Genomic DNA, 23614 nt, shown 5'->3' on the forward strand with positions numbered 1-23614 from the left:
GGAAGTGGAGAATGAGTCTTGAATCTCTGCACAAGACAATTGATATTAACTAGTGTATATGAATTCCAAATGTTGGAGAAAATCAAAATTCATTAAATTTAAATATTACCGTTTCCCAGTCTCTTGTGATATGGGCACGAATAATGTGGGTCATCCAATGCATTACATAGTATCCGCACTCATATGACCCACTCTGTCTGTTACACTACAATATATCCTCACAGTTGTAAATAGTTAGTGAAAATCATTAAAACAAAAAAACTATAAGAAGGTATGACTTTAGCATATGTCAAACCTTGAGAGCAACCCATGCAAGCTTTCTACCGTTAGCAGTTGATCTCCCAACCAACATCATACGTGTTGCAATAGAACTATATAAAAAAAAAGTTTTAGCATTCATTTATATAACAAAGAAAGTCCAAACATTGAGGTTCTTACCAATCAACTGCTTGTCTGAGATGTTTGGGAGGAGACTTGTGCAATGAGCAGAACCACAAAACATAGCTCTCCGGTATGGAAATAACAAGTAGCTACCAATGGTGCCTGAAATTGATAATAACTTAATTGTTATATATTAAAATCACATACAGATCTTTATGAAGTTAACAAACTTCACTTACCCAGATATATAAGGAATAAAATATATTTCCTTCCCGCTTCCAAATCTGATGGTGAGATATGTTGTGATGTCATCAAAATCATTTGCTTCGTGAATGACTTGGGGATCAATGAACCCATAGACATCATTGTACCCCAAGTTGTTACTGACACCAAACATATACCTGAAATAAAAAATTACCTTTGATATAAGTATACTTGATATATAAATCAATTTTATATAAATAATTGCTCATAGACTTACATCATTCATAGTTGAATTAATGTAATATTCAACTCTTCTCTTCCCGACGCAAGCTCCCTAACATCTTGGCTATGCAGGTATATTGGGACCTCAGAGCCTCTCCCAAATACATTAGCATCATATTCAACCTTCATAGGCTCATCTCTAATGATGTCACAAAGTTGCTGCAATGCATCAACAAGATCGTCCTCAGATAAACGAATATTCTCTTGTTCATGCGTCTGTTGTTACATGGAAAAATAGGATAAATTTCGACATTAATAACATGTAAAATTTAAAATTGACAAGTGTAAAGTAGAAGTCCATACCGGAGGGGTTAGAAACCGAACCAACCAAGTGTTTAGGCCAAGCGATAAAAGTCTAGAATGCCTGTGCCATAGTGAAAATCTCATCTGTGAGTAGAGGAACTAAGACATCTGGTATGATAATGTCGTATACTGAGACCTTCACCTCATCCTTTGATAGCTCCATACCGTGAACAATAGTCACTACCTTAAACACTATTCCATGAGCTACCAGCATCGTCCCAGTACCATCTAAAACGTATAGCAGACATGGACTAACATCGTCCATGTCTTCCCTTGGGATGACTGGTGCTGAATAACTTCCTTTCCCGCTTCTCCCTGTTAGAGTAAAGGTTAGATTATAAAAATAATAAATTATTGAACATAAATGTTTATTGATTTTACATGTGGGAGACACAATAGGTTCCTGTACTGGAGATGGCTATGGACGCATCCCATAACTCTCAAATTGCTGTTGGAACTGGCGCATAACTCTGTCAGTCACTTCTGTAGTGACTTCATCATACAATTATGTCCTAAGCTCTGCCCTAAGCTTCATCTTAAGCTCCGCCCTAAGCTTTTTTGAAATCTCTTGTGTCAGCCTTTGTTCTTGTTCTTCGCTGTATGCATATGAAGTCTGACGCGAAGAACTCCCAAAATAATCTCGAATGCCTACTCAAGTACCGGCAGCACGCACACGTCCAGGGTGCTCAGGTCGTCCAATTGTAGTGGTAAGAATATCCTAGCGACCCTCTAGAGTGAATTGACCTTGGGAGCTCTGCTCAACCAAAGAGTCCTGTAACATAAAAAAGCATCATTATTCTTTTAAAAGTTCAATGTAGTATGTATAATGAAACTATTATTGTTTTAGGAATAGTGATAACTTACAATTCTTTTAGATATTTGTCATGTAGTCTCAGAAGAGTAGTCCCCTGATGATCTTAAACAAGCCGACTTCCACTTCTCATACCGAGAAGGTGGAGAAGGAGGCTGGGGGCTACCACCCTCAGATGATGGTCTACCTTCTTCCTTTTGCTTGAGGATTTTCTCCTCAAACATCCTATACCCACCACGAGATAATAGGTGGGGGTTCTTATTTTGAGCACTTATTCCTTGTGCTTTGCTTCTTGTTGCCTGTCACATATATTGAATTAATTAGTTCATATGATATATATTTGTTAATGAGGAATTGAATAATATCAACTATACTAACCTACCATTCCTTTGATGTCCGACTCTGCACAAAGAGGCGCCAAGTCTCCTCAACAATGGCCTTATATTTTTTACATGGAGACTCATTTTTTTTTGCCTCCAAATATATATCTTGAGGTCAACTTAGTCTTAAAACCCCGAAATTTCTCAGCAATAGATGATAATCACTTATTTTTAAGTGTTGTGACATTTGGAATGTCAAATGTCGTCTGCAATAAACATAATAAAGCTGTATCAATACTATTTTATCAATATAAACAAATGATATTAATTAACTTACTAATAGATCGTTCCATATAATGTTTTGATCAACCTCAGACACATGTTCAAAAGATGGAGTAAGAATATTAATCCTATCACGGGCCAGTACTCCAAGGTATGATCTAGAGGCATCTGCATTTGGGCCAGATGTCACACCTGTGATCACATTAACATCCACAAGTATCCTTTCACCACTATTTCTTCTGACCATCAATTGTTTCAACCTGGTGGCTCTTCTAGTAGGTCTGGATGAGGGAGCCTCATCCCTGATGAATGTGGGTGGTCAGTCATATATCTGTCCAAATATATAACAACCATATTTCACTATTGTTTTTTGACTTGTATAGTGATAACCCACATTTTGGACACTTTTTCAAAAATTCAAACTCTTTACTATATAAAATGTAGTCATTGGGACAAGCATTGGTCGCCTTCAAAGTCATGAGCCTTAACACCGCTGACAACCGTGTGAACTTAGTTGAACCGACTTACAAATGTGTTTCCGCATCAGTGGACATCGTCTTATACACATGAGCTTTGGCAAAATTTTCTACGCTAACATCGCGAATCATGTCCTCTAATTTGTCTTCATCCGGTCGATCTACTTCCATGGAGGAATCAATAACATTTTCAGTTTGGGAGACAGTCGGAAAATGTATTTCTTCGCCATGCCATATCCATGTTGTATAGCATCGCAGAAAACCATCACAGATAAGATGTTCCCTAATTTGGGTTGCGTTCAACTTTCTCTCATTCAAACAATTCACACAAGGACATCTAAACTTCACATCATCATCACTTCTACCCTCATTATGTTGCACAAATTGTATAAATTCCTCTACTCCTCTCTCGTACTCGGCACTAATGCATGGTAAATTAATCCAATTTTGACCCATACGTAAATATTCTGAAATATTTACGTAAATCAATACAAAATTATGATACAAAATTAATTTTGTATTGATCATTTAACAACAAATTAAGGTTAATTCAATTCAATCATACGTCATAGAATTAATAAGCATTAAAATAATCTCATACTCAACATAAAAAATTTAAAAAATAACATTACGTAAAATTAAAAAGTTAAACTTTAAAATCAGACCATCATACAAAATTATACAATAATACAAAATTTTCAATTCTACAAAATTATACACATATTATATGATCATCCAATCACATATTCAATCATACATTCATACAAAATTATATGATCCTATTAAAAAGTAAAATTTAAACATTAATATAAGAACCTGATAGTGTGAAAAAGCCAATAACAAAGGACAACCCGTGAACGGTAGAAATTTCAACTCTTCAAAATCAAACATCAAAACGCAACAAGAAAAACCAACGAAAAATTACCTCTAAGGAAGAAAATCGTAAAAGCCAAATAAAAAAGACGTTTGGAACGATTTTGATCGGTTAAAAAGCTTCCTAAACGTTGACAACGGCCATGGCAACAAGAAAATCCAAATTTAAATGGTGAAAAATGAGGGAAATGGAAGAAGAAGGCAATGGCAGCTCTCGAGAGGATGTGTAGACTGTTTTACGCGAAGACGACGACATTGTTCCTTCGCGTTTTCTTTTTTTTAAGCTACTAAAGGTTATTACCTTAGTTCCCACTAAAACTGAGGCGATAAAGGGGATACGACCTCGATTCGCTGCAGGGATTTTGGCTTAGTTCTGTAGAAAATCGAAGCCAAAAGCCCTGTATAGGAATTTTCATCAGACAACTGACTGGTTTGTCAGTTTCTTGCAGTGGTTTTTGGCCTCGATTTTGCAGACAATTGAGGCCGAAAGCTCTGCACAGGGATTTTCATTAGACAACTGATTGATTTGTCAGTTTCTACCAGTGGTTTTTGGTCTCGGTTCTGCAGACAACCGAGGCCATATACCCTTTGTGGCATTGGTTCGGAAGTAACCGAGGCCTATACTGTCAAGAAAATTTCAAAAATATCACCTGTGTCATTTTATGCTTCGATTACTGATGAGCCGAAGTATAACGGACGCGGTAATATCTCTTTTTTTAGTAGTGCGTTCATTCCAATATATTAAAAGTCACCAATTCAGTGGAATTTATAATTGGAATCGTGCTACCTGGTAATTTGATAGACAATCGAATATTATATATTCTATAAGTGGATATTTCACGTGTTGTACATTAAATTGGTGACCCGGTGATATATGGTTTGGTAGTAAGCTTTTCCATGAAACGAAAAGAAATCTGATGCCTTGTACAGTATCTATAGACGTGAAAATCACGTTCTAAGCCACACAGAACATGGTATGGACTACGAATTTTGTAGTTTCTAAGTCCATGACGTGCAACCAACTTCTTGCCGAATCCAATCATTCATATATTATTTCAATTTATAATTTAATCTCAACAAAGCATTATGCCAGAGCTCATTAGAAAATCATCAGACCTATAAATACCCAAGGAACTTTGTGAATTGGTATCTCATCAACTTTGAAGCATCTCCCTATATCCTTTCACAAACCATTGTAAAGAAATTTACCAATGGCTTTCCTTCGATCCACCTTCGCCACCTCTGTGCTTCTTTTAGCATTCTTAGTCATTGCCTCCGCAGACTACTATGGATATGATCCAGCACCAAAGGTTCAGAAGCCCGAAGCCACAACAGAGTACTACAACAATTATTATAGTTCAACACCAAAGGTCGAGAAGGTTGAAACCAAAGTAGATTACAATCCACACCTTACAAAACCATACTATGCTGAAGAGTCCAAACCCAAAGCAAATTACTATGATAATGGATATGATCCAACACCAAAGGTCGAGAAGGTTGCAGGCAAAGTAGATTATAACCAACACCTTACAAAACCTTATTACGGCGGAGAGTCCGAAACCAAAACGTATTACTACAACAATGGATATGTTCCAACACCAAAGGTTGAGAAGGCTGAAGACAAAGTAGATTACAACCCACATCTTACAAAACCCGACTATGGTGAAGAGTCCAAGCCCCAAACAAATTACTATGACAATGAGTATGTTCCGGCACCAAAGGTCAAGAAGGTTGAAGCCAAAGTAGACTACAACCCACAGCTTACAAAACCAAACTATGGTGAAGAGTCCAAACCCAAAACAGTTTATTACAACAATGGATATAGTTCAGCACCAACAGTCCAAAAGCTTCAAGATGAATCAAGTTACAAACCACACCCTACAAAACCAGATCATGGTGAAGAGTCCAAATCTGAAACAGATAACTATGACAACGGATATGGTCCATCACCAAAGGTTGAGAACCCCAAACCCAAAACAGACTATCCAGTTGAGAAACCTGACCCTATCAAACGTGATTTTTATGAAGTGCCCAAACCAAAAGGAAAAGTTAAACAACATCTGCTTCCAACAACCATTGGTGTTCAAGGAGTTGTTTTATGTAAATCAGGTTCCACCTATTCTCCAATTCAAGGTAACATGTTTTGTTCATTGATGTAACAATTACATTTTTCCAATGGCCTATAACTAATAAATTTGTTTAAGTTTGGAGTTTGGTAAGTATTTATTATTAATTGTATTTGTTATGTGAGTGTGCAGGAGCCGTGACAAGAATTACATGTGGATCCGAGGATGAACATGGGTACGACACAGGTTCTATATCAGTATTGAGTCATGTGACAGATAATAAAGGTTATTTCTATGCTACGGTGTCACTTGAGGAACTTGGATCCAAATTGAAGGTAAGCGAATGCAAGGCATACTTGGAAAGTTCTCCATTAGAGACATGCAAAGTTCCCACCGATGTGAACTATGGGATCAGTGGTGCTCGTCTTTCTTCTTATCGCATTCTTGAAAATAAGGTCAAATTGTACACCGTGGGACCTTTCTTCTGCACCTCCCAACCTACTAAACCCCTCCCCAATGGTTATTGAACCACCTTCTATCAGGTCTATTGAGATTACCCGCAAAGTGGAACTCATGATTTTTTTTTGTTTGTTCTTTTATCAATTTGTATTTGTTGTGTGTTTATTTGTTTGATGTTTTTCATTTCATATGTAATTTATTGGTAGGAGGAGATGATGAAGCCTCCTTGCCTTCAAGAGACTTAATGCAACAAATTTTAATTCGTTGTTCTTAATTATATTGATACCTAAACCAAAATATACTTTGCTCTCTCTCGGGTGAACTAAGTAATCATTTCTTATTATGATCGAATCTTACTGATGTGTAGCAGACAATTTGCTGAAGTGCTTAATCATATGGTTAGAACATCTGAGGTTTAATTGTTTTTTTTTTCCCAGTTTGACTGCAGTGTGTCAAGTTCGTCTATCCTTTTAAAAAAGTTTCAATTACGTCCAAATTTGGTATAAAATGTCAATTTCGTCCAAACATGAATAAAATTTGTCTCAATCAAGTCTCTTCCATAAACGACGTTAACTTTTTTTTTCTCTCAACTTTTTGTCCGTGTTTCGTGGATGAAGAGGTGTTAGTGTTTTCTGGATAAAGAACACTCTATAAAGAATATTACGTCAAATTCTCACACCAACCCATTGTGGAATTACTGTGGGAAAGGAATATAATTCTGTCTTCATTATTTTTTAAATTTCTGAACGGTCAATATTTCATTGTAAGTTATTATTTAGAGTAAATTTTTTTAGTGTTAACTTGTAGTCAGATATTGGCTATGTAATTCCTTTCTGAATTTAAAATATAGTTTCTAAAAGATTGCATAATTTTATTATATAAGAGGAAATTTGGCATGTTGAAAATAATATGGGTAGGTGCAAGAATAATATTTGTTTAAAATTATAAGAAATATTTAAAATTTCGATTACACCTAACTTCAAAAACTTCTCCCGTTCTTAATTATGATATTAAAATAATATAAATATTTATTTCAAAATTTAAAAATTTTAAAAAATCCTTTCATTTTTTAACTAAACAAGCTAGATCTTTATTTATTTATTCTCTCATTCATCTACTTTTTCATTTTTCTCTCATCCATTGCAGATAATATACACAGGGTTATACTTACAACGTTTAATTTTCGATAACATATACGGTCGTTGGGAGTTCAACTTCTGAAAACCACGACTTTGTCCTACATACATTTTTTTATCAGATTGTTATGGCCTGGTCAATAAAATAAGCATTTTAGTAATTAAATATATGTGGTAAAATATATTTTATTATGTTATAAAAACTTAATTAAGTATATTATAAGTAGGAAGTATAAATAATTTTATAAAAGAAAAAAAGAAAAAAATAGAATATAATAAAATCAGTTACAAACATATAATTCTTACCACCAAACTTAATTTCCAAAAAATATATACTAATAATACGTTAATATCAAATTCAATTTTCAGAAAATCTGATAATAAAGCACACCTTAATTTTCATATATAACTATTTTCATTCTTTAGATTGTTTCTCAAATTAATATTTTAATGATTGTTAAGTTCTCATTAAGTGAAACTGGTTTTCGTTCATTAAATTCATTCCATTTTATATCAATAATTTAATGAGTTCCAGCTAACTATACATTTTAGATTAGTATAGTTGAGACTTGAATTATATATAAAAAAAGTAGAAGTTGGACTTAAATTCCCTCTTTTTTTGAATCTCGAAAAACCCAAATAGAGTGCTTTTTATCTAGATAATACTGACGAAAAGCTGCTATGTACAGAGGAGCAGAAGAGAGAGAAAAAAAAGTTAACGCTATTTCTGCGTATTTAACAGAAGGAACTTAATTGAGATGACATTTTAAACCAAGTTTGGACGTAATTGAAATTTTATTAAAAGAGTGGATGAACTTGACATACTACAACCAAACCGGAGACAAAAAAAGTCATTAACCAACATCTGATGAAAGGGAGCAATACACCAAGATAGTCTAGTAGTGGTGAAATAAACTGTCAACACCCAATTTCGTCCGGATTGACTGTAATAGGTTTATCTTATTTTATTTTTTCTTATTTTATTTTATGCTATTTTCTTTCATTTTTATTTTTAAGTTATGTTTTAATTTTACTTTTTTTATATATTAGTTATTTCACTTTATTTGATTTAGTCTTTTTTAGAAAAAAAATAAAAAAAAGAAAAAAATAAGAAGAAAAAGGTAGTAGTCTGGGAGACTGGTGTTTTGCTTTCTTCCCATTCTCAGTCACTGATGGACAAATTTGTAAGCACCAAAATATGATGTCACAAACTTGTTTCACAATCGGCAAGTATGACCGAATCGTTTCAAGTAATAAACTTGGTAAGACCAAGTATCGTTCTCCCAAAGGACTCACGGCCTAGTTTAGTTATGTGATTTGTTGATTAGCTAAGACTTAAGAACACAATAATTGAAGTTTAATATGCAAAGACGAAAATTAAATATGTATGCATGAATTGATCAATGACAAAGACAAAAGATAAACACTTTCAAGGAAATATATGAATGAATATGTTGTTGGGGGTCAATTTCATCTCATCCACTCTCATATATTTTAGGAATTCAACATTCAAATCATCATTGTTAATGCCACTCTCTAATGTACCATTCTAGATGGCTTCTCCCTAATCAAATAGTTCATACAATTCCTAGCATTCCTAATGATTAGTTTATTTTGCGCAGGAGCTTAAAGGCAACCAATATAATATTGTCAGTATAATATTGGGAGAAATTCCCCGGATCTAGATTTCCCCGTACGTGTCCGTATCAACAAAACCAATAATCATGCATTAGAATGAGTTAAACAATGCAAGCATTGAGCAAAGAGGAAAAACCCTAACTAATGATGAAAGAAAGCATATGTCTTAATTCAAAGATGTACTCAACAAATCCATATATGAGAGCTTCAAGAGATTACTTTGATTCCCCAACAAACATACAAGGTTTAGTTCACCATATTCATGGTGAACCTAGATGAATTACAATGAAAGTATGAAAGAATAAACCCAATAAAGGTGAAGAGGTAGCCTGAGCATCCAAGATCCTCCTTCAAATGGGTGAAAGAGAGAGTGTTTGCCTCGTTTCTGCCAAAGATGCTAACTATAGGACGTGCAAGCCCTTATATACTAATCTAGAGTTACAAAAGATTACAAAAGTCCAAGCCCAAAAAGTGCCGCTCAGCGGTATTTACCGCTCAGCGGTGATTGCGCGTCTTCTTTCTTCCCCTCAGCGGCCATTTTGCCCCTCAGCGGTTCCAACGTCACCTCTTGAGTGCCGCTCAGCGGTAGTTTTCCGCTGAGCGGTGCCTTCGACTTCTCCTTTTTGCACTCTTTCTTGTCTTTTCTAATGTCCTCTCTCTTATTCTTCACTTCTTTCACCAAATTCACCTCAAAACCTGCACAAGAACACTTAAATCAAGCATAAACCTGTCCAGCTCTCTTATTTCTGAAAATATAAACAAAAGGCATGATTTCAAGCTAGTTTCTAAGTCTAAAGGTTGCTTTTAGTATCAACTTTAAGCATGAAAATAACAGTTTTTCAACTGTTATCACAACCCCAAACTTAGAACTTTGCTTGTCCTCAAGCAAATAAAATGTAACTCCATCTCCAACCAATTCATATGATGGTTCACTCATTCAAAATCCTCTTTTCAAGATAAGTAATAACTTCACTCAAACTTAAGACCAAGAGTTCAATCAAGATGTGCACATGCTTTAGTGTTCACAAAGTCATTTAAATTCCAACAAATGCTATTTTTCATGAATGATCAATCAATTAAGCATGGATGTTCATGTGCTTATGGAATATTTCCTCACTAGGTAAAGTGTTTCACTCAACACACAAGTGTATAAGAGGTAAAGTGTTTCACTCATTCACTCCACTATCACAATGTCACATGAATCAACTTTGCCTTTCATTTAACCACAATCAAATACATTCACAAGCATGCATCATCACAAGGACTTTTCAATGGCTTATAATGTGGCTGGGCTAACAAGAAAATTGGTTTTTCTGGATCACAAAATCCTTGAGTTAAGAGAATCATAACAACACAATCTTCTTATTCATTCCCAACTTTCTTTTGCCTTTGCTTTTGCATTTGCATTGAGCTTTGCTTCTTTTTCTTTTCTTTTCTTTGCATATTCTTACTTTTTAGCTCTTAGCTCAATGTTTTTTCCTTTTTCATGTTTCCCCAATAACCCCAAACTTGAACATTTAACAATACCACACAAGATCTTCTACTTAACTCAAGGTAAAGATTTTCAATCAAGGGTGTTCAGTGTATATTTAAGGCTAAGGGTTCAAAGGATAGAACACAAAGTGTTCTCTTTTAGTAGGCTAATTTTATGAATTTGGCCAATAAAAAGGGTTTCAAAAACACGGCCTTTGATCATATGATGCAAAACAAGCAATTGATTCAATCATAGAAAACCTGGGCAAAGTCATTCATGCTTTCAAAGTAATAACATTCAACAATAACAACTCTGGAGCTCAAAACCTCACATATAAGCTCATTCACATTTGACATGCACATCCTGCTTAATTTCACAATCACAATCATGATATTACCCATTTGTTCACAAAGCTTGTGAATCACCTATATAAGCATTTTAATGTGCACATCATCTCAACATCAATTAATCATAAGCATCATTCAGCATTACTTATCACACAATCACAGTTAATAGCAAACCATCATAAGGAACCAGGTGTTCAATAGAGTACATCAAACCCTAATCTAAAAACAAAAACAAATAAGTTCAGAAAACTTAAACCACAAAAGCATAATCATATGATAGCATTCATCAGTAAATGCTATCTCAGCTCCTCATCAGTCCGAGCTCTCTGTATCTTCCTCTTCCTCTTCTTGGATCTTATAGTCTTGATTCTTTTTGCCCGATGAGGAGGCCATCCCTGCATCAAACATAATTCACAAAACCAACAGATACATTGTTAAGCATTAGTAAACCACAATGAAGAAATCATCCCCTTCAATGATGCTCTCTCCCAACCCCAAACTTAGATGGAAAACTAGTGAGAAAGTGAGTGAAAGGGAGATTTTCTTAAGAGGGAATAGGGAAAAGATGTGGAGAACCTTGGAAAAGGTATGTGGGAGTGTGTGTGCAGAGAAGAGCCTGAAAATAGAAGCTTATGCGCAGCTTAGGGTATAAAAATACCCTAATGGGCTCGGGTTCCGCTAAGGGGAACTTAAGCCCATCTGCGATAGTACCGCTCAGCGGTAATTGCCGCTCAGCGGCACTTTCGTGATATGCCCTTCTCCTTCTTTTCTTGACCTACGTGCCTTCCCTACATGTCCCTCATAGGTTCCTTGCAATTCAATGTTAAAAATGCTTATGCAAACCCTAACTAAAATAAACAAACAAAAACAATCAATCAACTGGGTTGCCTCCCAGGTAGCGCTTGTTTAACGTCACGAGCCTGACCCAAATTCCACCAGCACCCATCAGTAGATGCAAAATTTTCTTACCAACACCCATCAGCAGGTGTTACAAACTTAGTATCCTTCAGTAGATACTTAACCACCTAGCATCCTTCAGTAGATGCTAAATCCAACAAAATAATGTCCAGAATAATGTTCACAAATTACAAATTATAAAACCAAATAAAAAGTTTGTAAATCTACTGGGTTGCCTCCCAGCAAGCGCTTCTTTAACGTCACTAGCTTGACCCTGTTAAAGCTCACGTTCCTTCTTCTTTTTCTTCTTTCTACTGAACTTCTTCAGAAATTTGATCAAACCAGGAACCTGTTGCAATGTCTCAATCATAGGAACTTTAATCTCCAATTTCTTGAAGATTTCCATAAAGCACTTGAATTTCTTTTCCTTCCTATGATTCTTCTTTAGATGAAGATGTGATTTTTCATATGATTTCTTCTTCTTTCCTCTCATCTTCTTTTTCTTACGCTTTCTCTCCCCAAATTTTCTCTTTTTCTTTTCTTTTATTTTTTTCTTCCCTTCTCTTCTTCTCCTCAACTTCTTTATTTTCACACAAATTTTCTTTCTCTCTTCTCTCTCAACCACTTCTTTTTCTTTTTCTTCATCTTTATCTTTCTCACTCAACTCTTCTTTCTCTTTTCTCTCTACCCTTTCCTCATCTTCCTCTAATTTTTCCTCATCAAGAATCTTGTTACTTTCAGTGATAATGACTTGCCCTTCCTCCTTAAGGTTAACTTCAGTATTAACATCATCATTCAATCTCTGACTGATGTAATGAAGTTGCATCTCCATTCTTTTAAATGATTCTTCAATGCTTTTCTGAGTAGAGTCGGAATTTTTCAAAAATCGTTGAAGGGTGTCCTCCAACCTATCCAAACTTCCTGATAGAAAGGGTTGTTGCTGCCATTGTTGTTGTGGTTGGTTCTCAAATTGTCCAGCAGCTTGCCAAAATTGGCTTTGATCCATGCTTGAGTGAGGTTCCCACCATTGGTTGAGATTACTTTGGTAGAATTGAGTGCCCCTATAGTTAAACTCTTGACCAAATTGCATTCTGCAGACATTAGGCACAAAACCCTAAAAACAATTGTTAGCACAAAAAGATAGAGAAAAGAAAAAAAATCAAAGGATATAATTGAAAAGATAAGAAGATAGGAAATAAAAACAGAAAAATAAAAACATAAAATAAAATAAAATAAAATAAAATACAAACAGAAAATAAAATAAAATAAAATATAATCTAATCAAATAAAATAAAATCAAATAAAAACCGAAAAAAAAACAGAAAATAAAAACAGAAAACAGAAAAACAGAAAACAACAAAAAAAATAAAATAAAATCAAATAAAATACAAATTGAAAAATATAAACAGAAAAATAAAATAAAAATTCGAAATTAAAATAAAATCTAATCTAAAAAGATAAAAATAAAATCTAACCTAAAAAGATAAAAAAAAAAAATAAAATCTAATAAAATAAAATAATAAAAACAGAAAAAATAAAAACAGAAATTCAAAATTAAAGTCAAAGATAATCAATAATCACACAAATTAACCAGTTAAACCACGAATCCCCGGCAACGGCGCCAAAAACTTGATGGACAAATTTGTAAGCACCAAAATATGATGTCACAAACTTGTTTCACAATCGGCAAGTATGACCGAATCGTTTCAAGTAATAAACTTGGTAAGACCATGTATCGTTCTCCCAAAGGACTCACGGCCTAGTTTAGTTATGTGATTTGTTGATTAGCTAAGACTTAAGAACACAATAATTGAAGTTTAATATGCAAAGACGAAAATTAAATATGTATGCATGAATTGATCAATGACAAAGACAAAAGATAAACACTTTCAAGGAAATATATGAATGAATATGTTGTTGGGGGTCAATTTCATCTCATCCACTCTCATATATTTTAGGAATTCAACATTCAAATCATCATTGTTAATGCCACTCTCTAATGTACCATTCTAGATGGCTTCTCCCTAATCAAATAGTTCATACAATTCCTAGCATTCCTAATGATTAGTTTATTTTGCGCAGGAGCTTAAAGGCAACCAATATAATATTGTCAGTATAATATTGGGAGAAATTCCCCGGATCTAGATTTCCCCGTACGTGTCCGTATCAACAAAACCAATAATCATGCATTAGAATGAGTTAAACAATGCAAGCATTGAGCAAAGAGGAAAAACCCTAACTAATGATGAAAGAAAGCATATGTCTTAATTCAAAGATGTACTCAACAAATCCATATATGAGAGCTTCAAGAGATTACTTTGATTCCCCAACAAACATACAAGGTTTAGTTCACCATATTCATGGTGAACCTAGATGAATTACAATGAAAGTATGAAAGAATAAACCCAATAAAGGTGAAGAGGTAGCCTGAGCATCCAAGATCCTCCTTCAAAGGGGTGAAAGAGAGAGTGTTTGCCTCGTTTCTGCCAAAGATGCTAACTATAGGACGTGCAAGCCCTTATATACTAATCTAGAGTTACAAAAGATTACAAAAGTCCAAGCCCAAAAAGTGCCGCTCAGCGGTATTTACCGCTCAGCGGTGATTGCGCGTCTTCTTTCTTCCCCTCAGCGGCCATTTTGCCCCTCAGCGGTTCCAACGTCACCTCTTGAGTGCCGCTCAGCGGTAGTTTGCCGCTGAGCGGTGCCTTCGACTTCTCCTTTTTGCACTCTTTCTTGTCTTTTCTAATGTCCTCTCTCTTATTCTTCACTTCTTTCACCAAATTCACCTCAAAACCTGCACAAGAACACTTAAATCAAGCATAAACCTGTCCAGCTCTCTTATTTCTGAAAATATAAACAAAAGGCATGATTTCAAGCTAGTTTCTAAGTCTAAAGGTTGCTTTTAGTATCAACTTTAAGCATGAAAATAACAGTTTTTCAACTGTTATCAGTCACAAGCACGAATTGAGCTTTTCACCTGCAACCTATCATAATATGATGCTCACAGTAACCCAAATGTCCCTACTACGCAGAGTTACAATCATACATAAGGGAAAAGGATCTCTGATTTGCTTTGACCGATTGATCCAATTAAAACATAAAAATAGAAAAAAGACAAACAGAAAATAAAAAAAAAGATACGCCTCTGATCAGAGAGAAAGCAGAGATGGAAGTAGTTTTGGGAGGGGGAACTGGCTTCATTAGGATCCAGCTTGGAGGGTCATGGGGAAAAAAAGGGAGAAACGACTGCCTTCATTTTTCATCGTGAACTTTGGTGCCCAGTCAACTTAACCTTTCGGCGCTGCAAGATCATTTTAGGATCCAAGAGAATAAGAGAAAGAAGAACCCAAAGGGAGAAGCCTCTTGAAGCTGGGAAGGTAAGTTTTCTTATACCCAAACGCTTTAGTCATGCACGTCTATATGTTCTATATATGTTTTCCTTATGCATACTGGGAGATGAACGAGTGATGTTTCAGCTACGTACATAATTATGTGAGTTTCATTCACGACACTATCTCTTAATCAAACTTCATTCAAAATGTCATTTCAATGTCCACAACATTCACCAAGCGTAATTAACAATAGTTGAAACATGTGTGAACTGAAAGTCAGAAAAAATAGCCATATACTCATTAAACAGAGACCTCTGGAGAAACCAATTTCCTCCACCAAACACGCACCCGGTCAGCCCCTCTCTCAATACTGTTATACTGCAACCATGACTATTCACTCCTCACACTCAGATGCACATAACACATACCCATCATTCCTAATCCCAGTAGGCAAAACACCAATGGAAGAATCAATCAACATCAAACCAATCAATAAACGATGAAAATGAGGGGAGGAAAAGAAGGAAAAGTGGTGTTGCTGGGGAAGTTTTGGCATAAAAAAAAAAATTCGAAAAGGCCTGGATCTGGTGGCTGGCGACGATCTCGGTGGTGAGCGGTGCGGCTGGTCGGAGAAGCATCGGCGCGGTGCTTGGATCGGAGAAGCAGCGTCAGCCTCGCGCGCGGAGAGGAGAAGGCAGTCACGCCGGGGCCGCCGGTGGTTTCGGGTGTACCTGTTGTCGCCGGCGTTTTCAGAGCTGGTGGAAGGCGGTGGCGTGGAGGCCGTTTCTGGCTGGGAGTGGCGGCGAACCTCCGGGAGGGGAAGAGACCTTGGGTATGGAGAGGAGAACGAGTATAGTGTTAGGGATGAAAGGGGAAATGCTGAAACCCCTAGGATTTCTGAACAAAATAATTGGGCCAAACCCTAAAACAAAAAATAAATGTTTTTCCTTGCACCCCCTGCTTTCCTTTTCACACTCCTCTCTGCTTGGGTTTAAGCCCAGTCCGGTATTGGAAAGAAAAATGGTTTAGACACCACTTGCAACCCCATTCACACCCCATTTTCGTTCGGGCTTAAGCCCACTCTGCAAACAAAATAAAATAAAAAAAAGAGAGAACTGGGCCTGACCAGCGAATACTCATGCACCTCCCGCTTTTCACCCGCGCACCCCCATACACCCCGGGCCAGTGCTGGGCCAAGCCCGAGAATAATTTTCTCCTGCAGTCTCTGTTTCTCACTTCCACACCTCCTGTCAGCTTGGGTTTTGGCCCAGTCCATCTACATGGAAAAAATAGTTTAGACACCCCAGTTTCTTATTTAGGCACCCCCTACTATTTGTTTTATTTTTATTACTTATTTATTTATTTGCTTTTCTTTATTTATTTATTTTTTTTCCCTTATTTATCTTATTCTATTTGTTTTTTTATTTTATTATTTTTATTGTTGTTATTGTTTTTTTTTGTTTTTTTATTTTATTTTATTTATTTATTCTAAATATCTATTTATTTTAAAATGCATATTTAATAATACATAAAAAATAAAATATTTATATATATATATACAAAATTTACAAACATATTTTAAAAGGTTTAGGCACATGTGTGATCGCACGCATCGTCCTTGTGCTAAAACCTTTTCTTCTTCTTTTCTAAAAAAAATACAAATACAAAATATTTTAAAAGGTTTAGGCACACGTGTGATCGCACGCATCGTCCTTGTGCTAAAACCTTTTCTTCTTCTTTTCTCTTTCTTTTATAAAAAATACAAAAATATATTTTTAAAGGTTATGCACGTGTGTGATCGCTCGCATCGTCCTCGTGCTAAAAAACCTTTTCTTCTTTCTTATAAAAATTACAAAAAAATACGTTTAAAGGTTTAAGCACACGTGTGACCGCTCGCGTCGTCCTTGTGCTAAAAACCTTTTCTTCTTTCTTATAAAAATTACAAAAAATACGTTTCAAGGTTTAAGCACACGTGTGACCGCTCGCGTCGTCCTTGTGCTAAAAACCTTTTCTTCTTCCTTATAAAATTACAAAAAAATACGTTTTAAAGGTTAAGCACACGTGTGACCGCTCGCGTCGTCCTTGTGCTAAAACCTTTTCTTCTTTCTTAAATAAAATTACAAAAAATATTTTAAAGGTTGAGCACACGTGTGATCGCACGCATCGTCCTTGTGCTAAATACCTTTTCCGTTTATTTTATAAAAATATATCAAAAAATATAAAATCTTCAAAAACTAAAAACATCACTTTCAAGCAAACAAACAATATCTCTCAGCCAGAACTACGTTATCCTTGATTCTCCATCAAAAGTGGAGATACGTAGGAGCAAGGCTAGTCCTTGTCAGGTTCACTTCCCAAAAATCCAAAATCATTTTCAAAACAAATTTTCAAACAATTTCCAAACAAATTTCTCAAACAGATTCAAAAGAACTACGTAACCCTGATTTCTCATTCTGAATGAGAATACGTAGGAGCAAGGTCAATCCTTGTCGGGCCCAAAAAACTAAAGAATATATTTTGTTTCTTTAGAGTTTTATTTTAGGGGATAGTTAAACATTTTGAAAACCACATCATATTCGCATATTTAGTTAAAGGTACTGCCTTAGGGCAGGCGTTGTAGGGTGCTAATACCTTCCCTACACGTAACCGACTCCCGAAACCAGAATCTGGTTCTTGTAGACCATGCCTTATCCTTTTTATGGTTTTTCCGTAGTTTTCCAAAATAAACTATGGTGGCGACTCCAAATCTCTTTTCTAAAACCCATTCCTTTTTTTGGATCGTCGTCCCGTCGCGATTCCGGTTGCGACAGATGGCGACTCCACTGGGGAAGTGAAGAGAGTCAGGCCATTTAATTAGATGTGCGAATTCGATGTGGTTTTTCTTTGTGTTTTTCTTCCCTTTTTCTTTATCTATGTTTGATATTTGGAATAATTGCATGTGAGTTCTTCTGCTTGTTTCTTTATGTTTGAAATAATTGTTGGATATTGAATTCTAGAATAGATGACATGCTTATATCTGCCTGGGAGAATTTTCTGGTTGTTTTGCAGGTGAGGGTTGGGGTATGCATTGCATTCTCCCCACACACACACACGCACATTATGCATATCATGAGTGAGGCCCTATACCCGGGTCTGAGTGTAACTTAGAAATAGAGAGGTTGTGTAGCGGTGCCATTTGGGACATACTTCCAGTTTGGCTATCGTGAGAACCCCAGCTAGAGTCTGTTCCCTTCATTTGTGTTTTCACATCTAGTTGATTACTCGACTGTTGTGGAGATGCTGTGAAGGGGGCCATAGCTCTAGTGACCATTGACCTTTAGGCTCAGGGAACCATCCTTGTGAGATTGCATATACTTAACCTTGAATCTTAAGTGTCGGACCTTCTCTAGGTCACAAAGGGAGATGTGTGCAATTTTTATAACCCTCATGTTTGCTTAAAAAAATCACGCACCTTGAATATATCATCATATCTCTTTATACATTTTTTTTCTTTTTTTTCTTTCTTCTTTCTTCTTTTTGCCTTCTTTCTTTTTAGCTCGTGCTTTTTATGGTCTTGTCACACTTTGTGGATTATAGTCGAGAAATTATAAATTTGTGATTAAGCCTTTAAGATAAAATGGAAATTAACATGAGATCTGAAGTCAAGGGGGGTTCAAGTTCAGACATTTTAAAGGAAATGTTAGCCATTGAAGTAAAGGAGGGTAATATGGATGGCCTGAGAGAACTGCTGAAGAAAATGAAGACAACCCCAAAAGGATGCATTCAGGAAGGAGTATGGGAATCTGTTGAGCCTGTTAAAGGTGAAAGTTCAAACACGGCCATTACTGTTTTAACCCAGTACTATGAATCACCACTGAGATGTTTCACTTTCTGGGATTTCCAATTGGTGCCTATGGTAGAAGAATTCGAGCAAATTTTAGATATACCTCTCAAGGGAAAAATTCCCTACAACTACCTGGGGCAGTATACCCCTATCTTGCAGCAAGTGAGAATCATAAGAGTGCATCCAATGAAGTTGGAAAGAGGATTCATGCTTAAGGGTAAAGCGAGGAACCTTCCTCAGGGTTACCTAGAGTGGTACCTGTATCGTTCGGATAAGGGGGAAGAGTGGGAAACAATTACGAATGTGCTAGCTCTTGTCCTCTATGGTGTCACGCTCTTTGCTAATATCTCGGATTTTATCGGCTATGTCACCATGAACGCATTTTGTGGGATACAAAGTTTTCTCTAGAGAATCCACTCACTATTGTCTTAACTGAAGTTTCCAAGACCCTTAGCCAAGGTTATGATCCATGTAGAAAGAAGATCTCTCGCATGAGTAAGGCCATTTTGAATGCCACATGTCACGTGGAGGAGTTGTTGCGGTGTAAACCAAAGATGAAAGAGGCAAATGAATGAGCGCAACTCTGTGCGGACTTAGAGGAGGAAAGGTTTAAATGACGTGTTTTCTGGGCAGCAAGGACCACACATCATATATCATTGCGGGAAGTACCCTAATGTACCCCTCATGGGTATTCGATGTTGTACTAATCACAATGTTGTGTTAGCACAAAAGCAATCTGGGTAGCGCCCACGCCTGCATCTCTGGCCATATCGCAGATCTTAAGAGGAAGGAACCTTTGCTGAATTGCTTCATCAGGTTAGAGACACTTGGGGCAATGGTCGGAGGGAGGCTCAAGATTATGGATTATTAATGAAAGTTTTCCTTAGGAAAGGGAACGTAGAAAGGGTTAAGACAATCAAGTTGTAATTCACGTTAATTTCACCTACCCAAATTGTGAAAAACAATTTCAAAATGACGAGCAGTGGATAAAAGCAGTAGGGACAAAACTGAAGAAGGAACGTTGGCATCGGGCTGGATCAGAGAAGAAACATAAAGAATTGATAATTCAGATGAAGAAGCATATTGTTGAGCAAGGGGGAATTGAAAGAGAAGTCTCTCATAACTAGCTTCCCTCGCCAATGAAGCCATTGAAGGTCTTCTAAAGTTATTAGCTGATGCTGAGTCTGCAATACCGATCTCTAACCCGCCCAAGGGGATTGAAAATTTCCTTAGTTGTTGCAAGAATCGGATGGATGAGGCCCGAGTCAGTTGACCAAGACTTCCTATGACTCACTTTTTTGGAACTTCTGAATGATGAGCTATCCTATTGGCTTTGTTTCATGTTAATTTCCAGATTATACATTTAGCAATGGTTTCACATCTTTATAATTTCTTACTATAGTAATTGCGTTACTTTGTCTTTTCTCTTTTTCTTCTCGTTTTTATTTTCGTTTTCTTAATTTATTTCATCTAATGAAATTCAGATTTAAAAATAATAATACGGCTAAATCTCCAAAACACCCTAAGGGACACGAACCAGTGGAAAAATCATGGAGAACCAAGGAGAAGTTCAAGAGGGGATGAAAGCCGATATCCAAGAGCTGAAGGGACAAATGAGTCAAATCTTAGAGGCCCTGAATGCCTTACAAAGCCCTGGAGATTCGTGCGCACAACGACCACCACAAAGAGTTCCAGAGGCACAAACTTTCCCTTCCTATGGTCTTCCCCCGAATTACACTCCACCCTCAGGAGTGAACTTGGAACATCTTAACGCTCAAAAGGCCGAAGATAATGCAGTTGAAGTAGAAGACGAGCCTGGGGCAACCACTTTCACAATTCCGGGGAAGACGATCCAACCAGGTATTGAGAGCATGATAATGAAAAAACAACCCGAGACGAAGTCTTCATCTTATGTCGTTACACCAGCAGATTTTAAGGACGACAAGAGTAAATTAGAAGTCTTTGAGAAGAGGTTGAGAGCCATAGAAGGCGAAGGAAGTTTTGAATTTGGAGATGCTAGAAAACTATGTTTAGTTCTTGATGTGGTGATACCTCTAAAGTTTAGGTTGCCAGAGTTTGAGAAATATCGGGGAAATACTTGCCCAAGGAGCCATGTAACCATGTACTGCAGAAAAATGGCAGCTTATGCCAACGATGAAAAACTTTTGATTCACTTCTTCCAAGAAAGTTTAACTGGCGTGGCTTTAACTTGGTACATGCGCTTAGAAACGACTCATATCTACTCATGGAAAGATCTGGTTGATGCATTCCTAAGGCAGTATGAATATAATAAAGATCTAACACCTGATAGAGTACAATTGCAGAACATGTTGAAGAAAGAGTCTGAATCATTCAGAGAATATGGCCAAAGGTGGAGAGAAATTGCTGCTCAAGTAGAACCGCCTCTGAGTGACAAGGAGATGACTACCATATTTCTGAATACTCTACAACCACCATTTTATGAACACATGATAAGCAGTGTCTCCTCAAGTTTTGCTGACATATTAGTAATTGGAGAGAGGGTTGAGGGTGGCATAAGAAATGGAAAAATTGCACTAGGCCCAGAGCTAGTAGCAAGTTTAAATGAGTATGGTCCTAGACATGAAGAACGAAGAGCTAATTCACATTTTACTGCCTATCCTCAAGTGTCACATTCCTATGGGTCCAATCAAGCTATTCAGCGAAGAAATTACAATCGTGATGAAAAGGTCGCCAACTTTACTCCTATCCCCATGACGTATACAGAGCTACTACCAGATCTTCTCCGCAACAACCTCATAGAGGTTTGTCCCACCAGGCCTGTACGACCTCCTTACCCAAAGAACTATGACATAAATGCCAGGTGTGATTATCATGAAGGAGCGCGTGGACATTCAACAGAGGCATGCAAGGCTCTAAAGCATAAAGTGCAATCTTTAATCGATTCAGGATGCTTAAAGTTTGAAGAAAGTCAATCCAGCGCTCTGACAAGGCGCGAGTTCGCCTCTACAAATGCCATGAACAAATGAAGAGGACTCTAGGACTATGTGGGAAAGCATAGGTTATTGTAAAAGGCGAAATTGATGTTGTTTTGCTCGTGTTTTGAATTGTCTTGCTATGAGGGCAATGCCCATTGATATCATGTTTCCATCCATGACTTTTAATGTGAACTTTCATTACGAGGTATCTCCAAGGTTTACTGGAAATCATGTCCTAATAGGGTGTCGTGGAGAACGAAAGCCGCAAAGAACAAATTGAAAAAACAAAAATGATGAAGGCAATCTTGAGTCACTCGTCTTTCTTGTAAATCATCAAACTCTTGTTTTTTCAAAAAATAGCAAAAAAGGAATAAAAAATGATAATCGAAAACAAAAGTTGCAGTGTCAGATTATTCCAAGGTCAGATGTTGAATCAAAAATAACAATTTGACGTTTTTTCTCGAGATGTTTGTGCGCATCTCGCTTGAAAACTCTCACCATTTACCTTTTCCAAAATAAAGGATTTTTCCCAACAAACACTGTCACTGCTCTCAGTAACAAAGTAAACCTTTACACTGGGGCAGATTGGCTTGACCAAAATTACTCTCGCTTATGCTAGTTGGGTGATCCCTGAATCCATTGAGACAAACAAAAGAAATTTCAAAAAGAGAATGAGCCCACTAGATTGAAAACCCGAAAGGGAAGTCTAGAAAGGAAAAGAAAGGGAAAAAGAACTCATGTTGAGGTCATCTAGTCGTAGAATTAATCTTTTGAAAATAAAGCAATCAGAATTTGAAATGATGTGTGGCCATCTTTTCTTTATCTAAAAAGCAAAAAATATATATCCATTGTCACCCCATTTGAGCCAAAAATAAACTCTTTTTCAAAATTATCCCCAAGCAAGGGTTGTCATCAGGTAGGAGTCAACTCATGATGCAAACGAAGAACACTCGATGATTAAGCGAAGAAATTTCATCAAGAAGAGTGAACAAAGAAAAAAAAAACAAAAAAAAATCACAAAGTGATGATGAAAAAAAATGAAAAATGGAGATTCAAGAAAAACAAAGTGCTCAAAAGGTCAAATAGTTGACACAATGCCAGATGATAACCCTTGTTTCAAAAAAAATAACCGACAAGCATTCATTTGTGCCTTTAACCCTTTCTTTCGATGCCTTCTAGCCCTAGCCACATTACAAGCCTAATAAAGTCCACACAGATTGAATAATGTTTGCTCAAATTTTCATAAAACTTAATTTTGCGATAAGGCGAAAGGACTTACGATGTGTTAAAAAAAAAGGGGTTGAAAAAATGAATGGAAACGAAAAAGAAAACAAACGGAAAAAAACTAATGTCTCAAGAAGGGGGGATCTCCCTACCAACTGGTCAGAAGCATGCAAAAGAAAATCCAACCAATTTGTGCCATCCTTTTAGCCGATCCTTTCATGCCCACTACCTCTTCCAAACAGAACCCCCATGCCAAAAAAAAAAACAAAACTGGGGCGGCTTGGTGGATCTCACCACACATCTTGAAATTCATCAGCCCATAATATCAA

The 23614-nt window shown here is 36.5% G+C and overlaps 1 protein-coding gene across 1 annotated transcript; it reads left to right on the forward strand.

The window, feature by feature from the left end:
• Positions 1–5096: 5096 nt before the first annotated feature.
• LOC124843607 (uncharacterized) lies at positions 5097–6731 on the forward strand. The gene is made up of 2 exons (XM_047320387.2): positions 5097–6065; positions 6191–6731. The coding sequence occupies exons 1-2, from the start codon at positions 5144–5146 to the stop codon at positions 6523–6525; spliced, it is 1257 nt and encodes a 418-aa protein (XP_047176343.1). The 5' UTR covers positions 5097–5143; the 3' UTR covers positions 6526–6731.
• The last annotated feature ends 16883 nt before the right edge of the window (positions 6732–23614 follow it).

This window comes from Vigna umbellata, chromosome 8, assembly GCF_029865625.1.
Source record: "Vigna umbellata cultivar VRB3 chromosome 8, Vumbellata_1.0, whole genome shotgun sequence".
Taxonomy (NCBI): Eukaryota; Viridiplantae; Streptophyta; class Magnoliopsida; order Fabales; family Fabaceae; genus Vigna; species Vigna umbellata.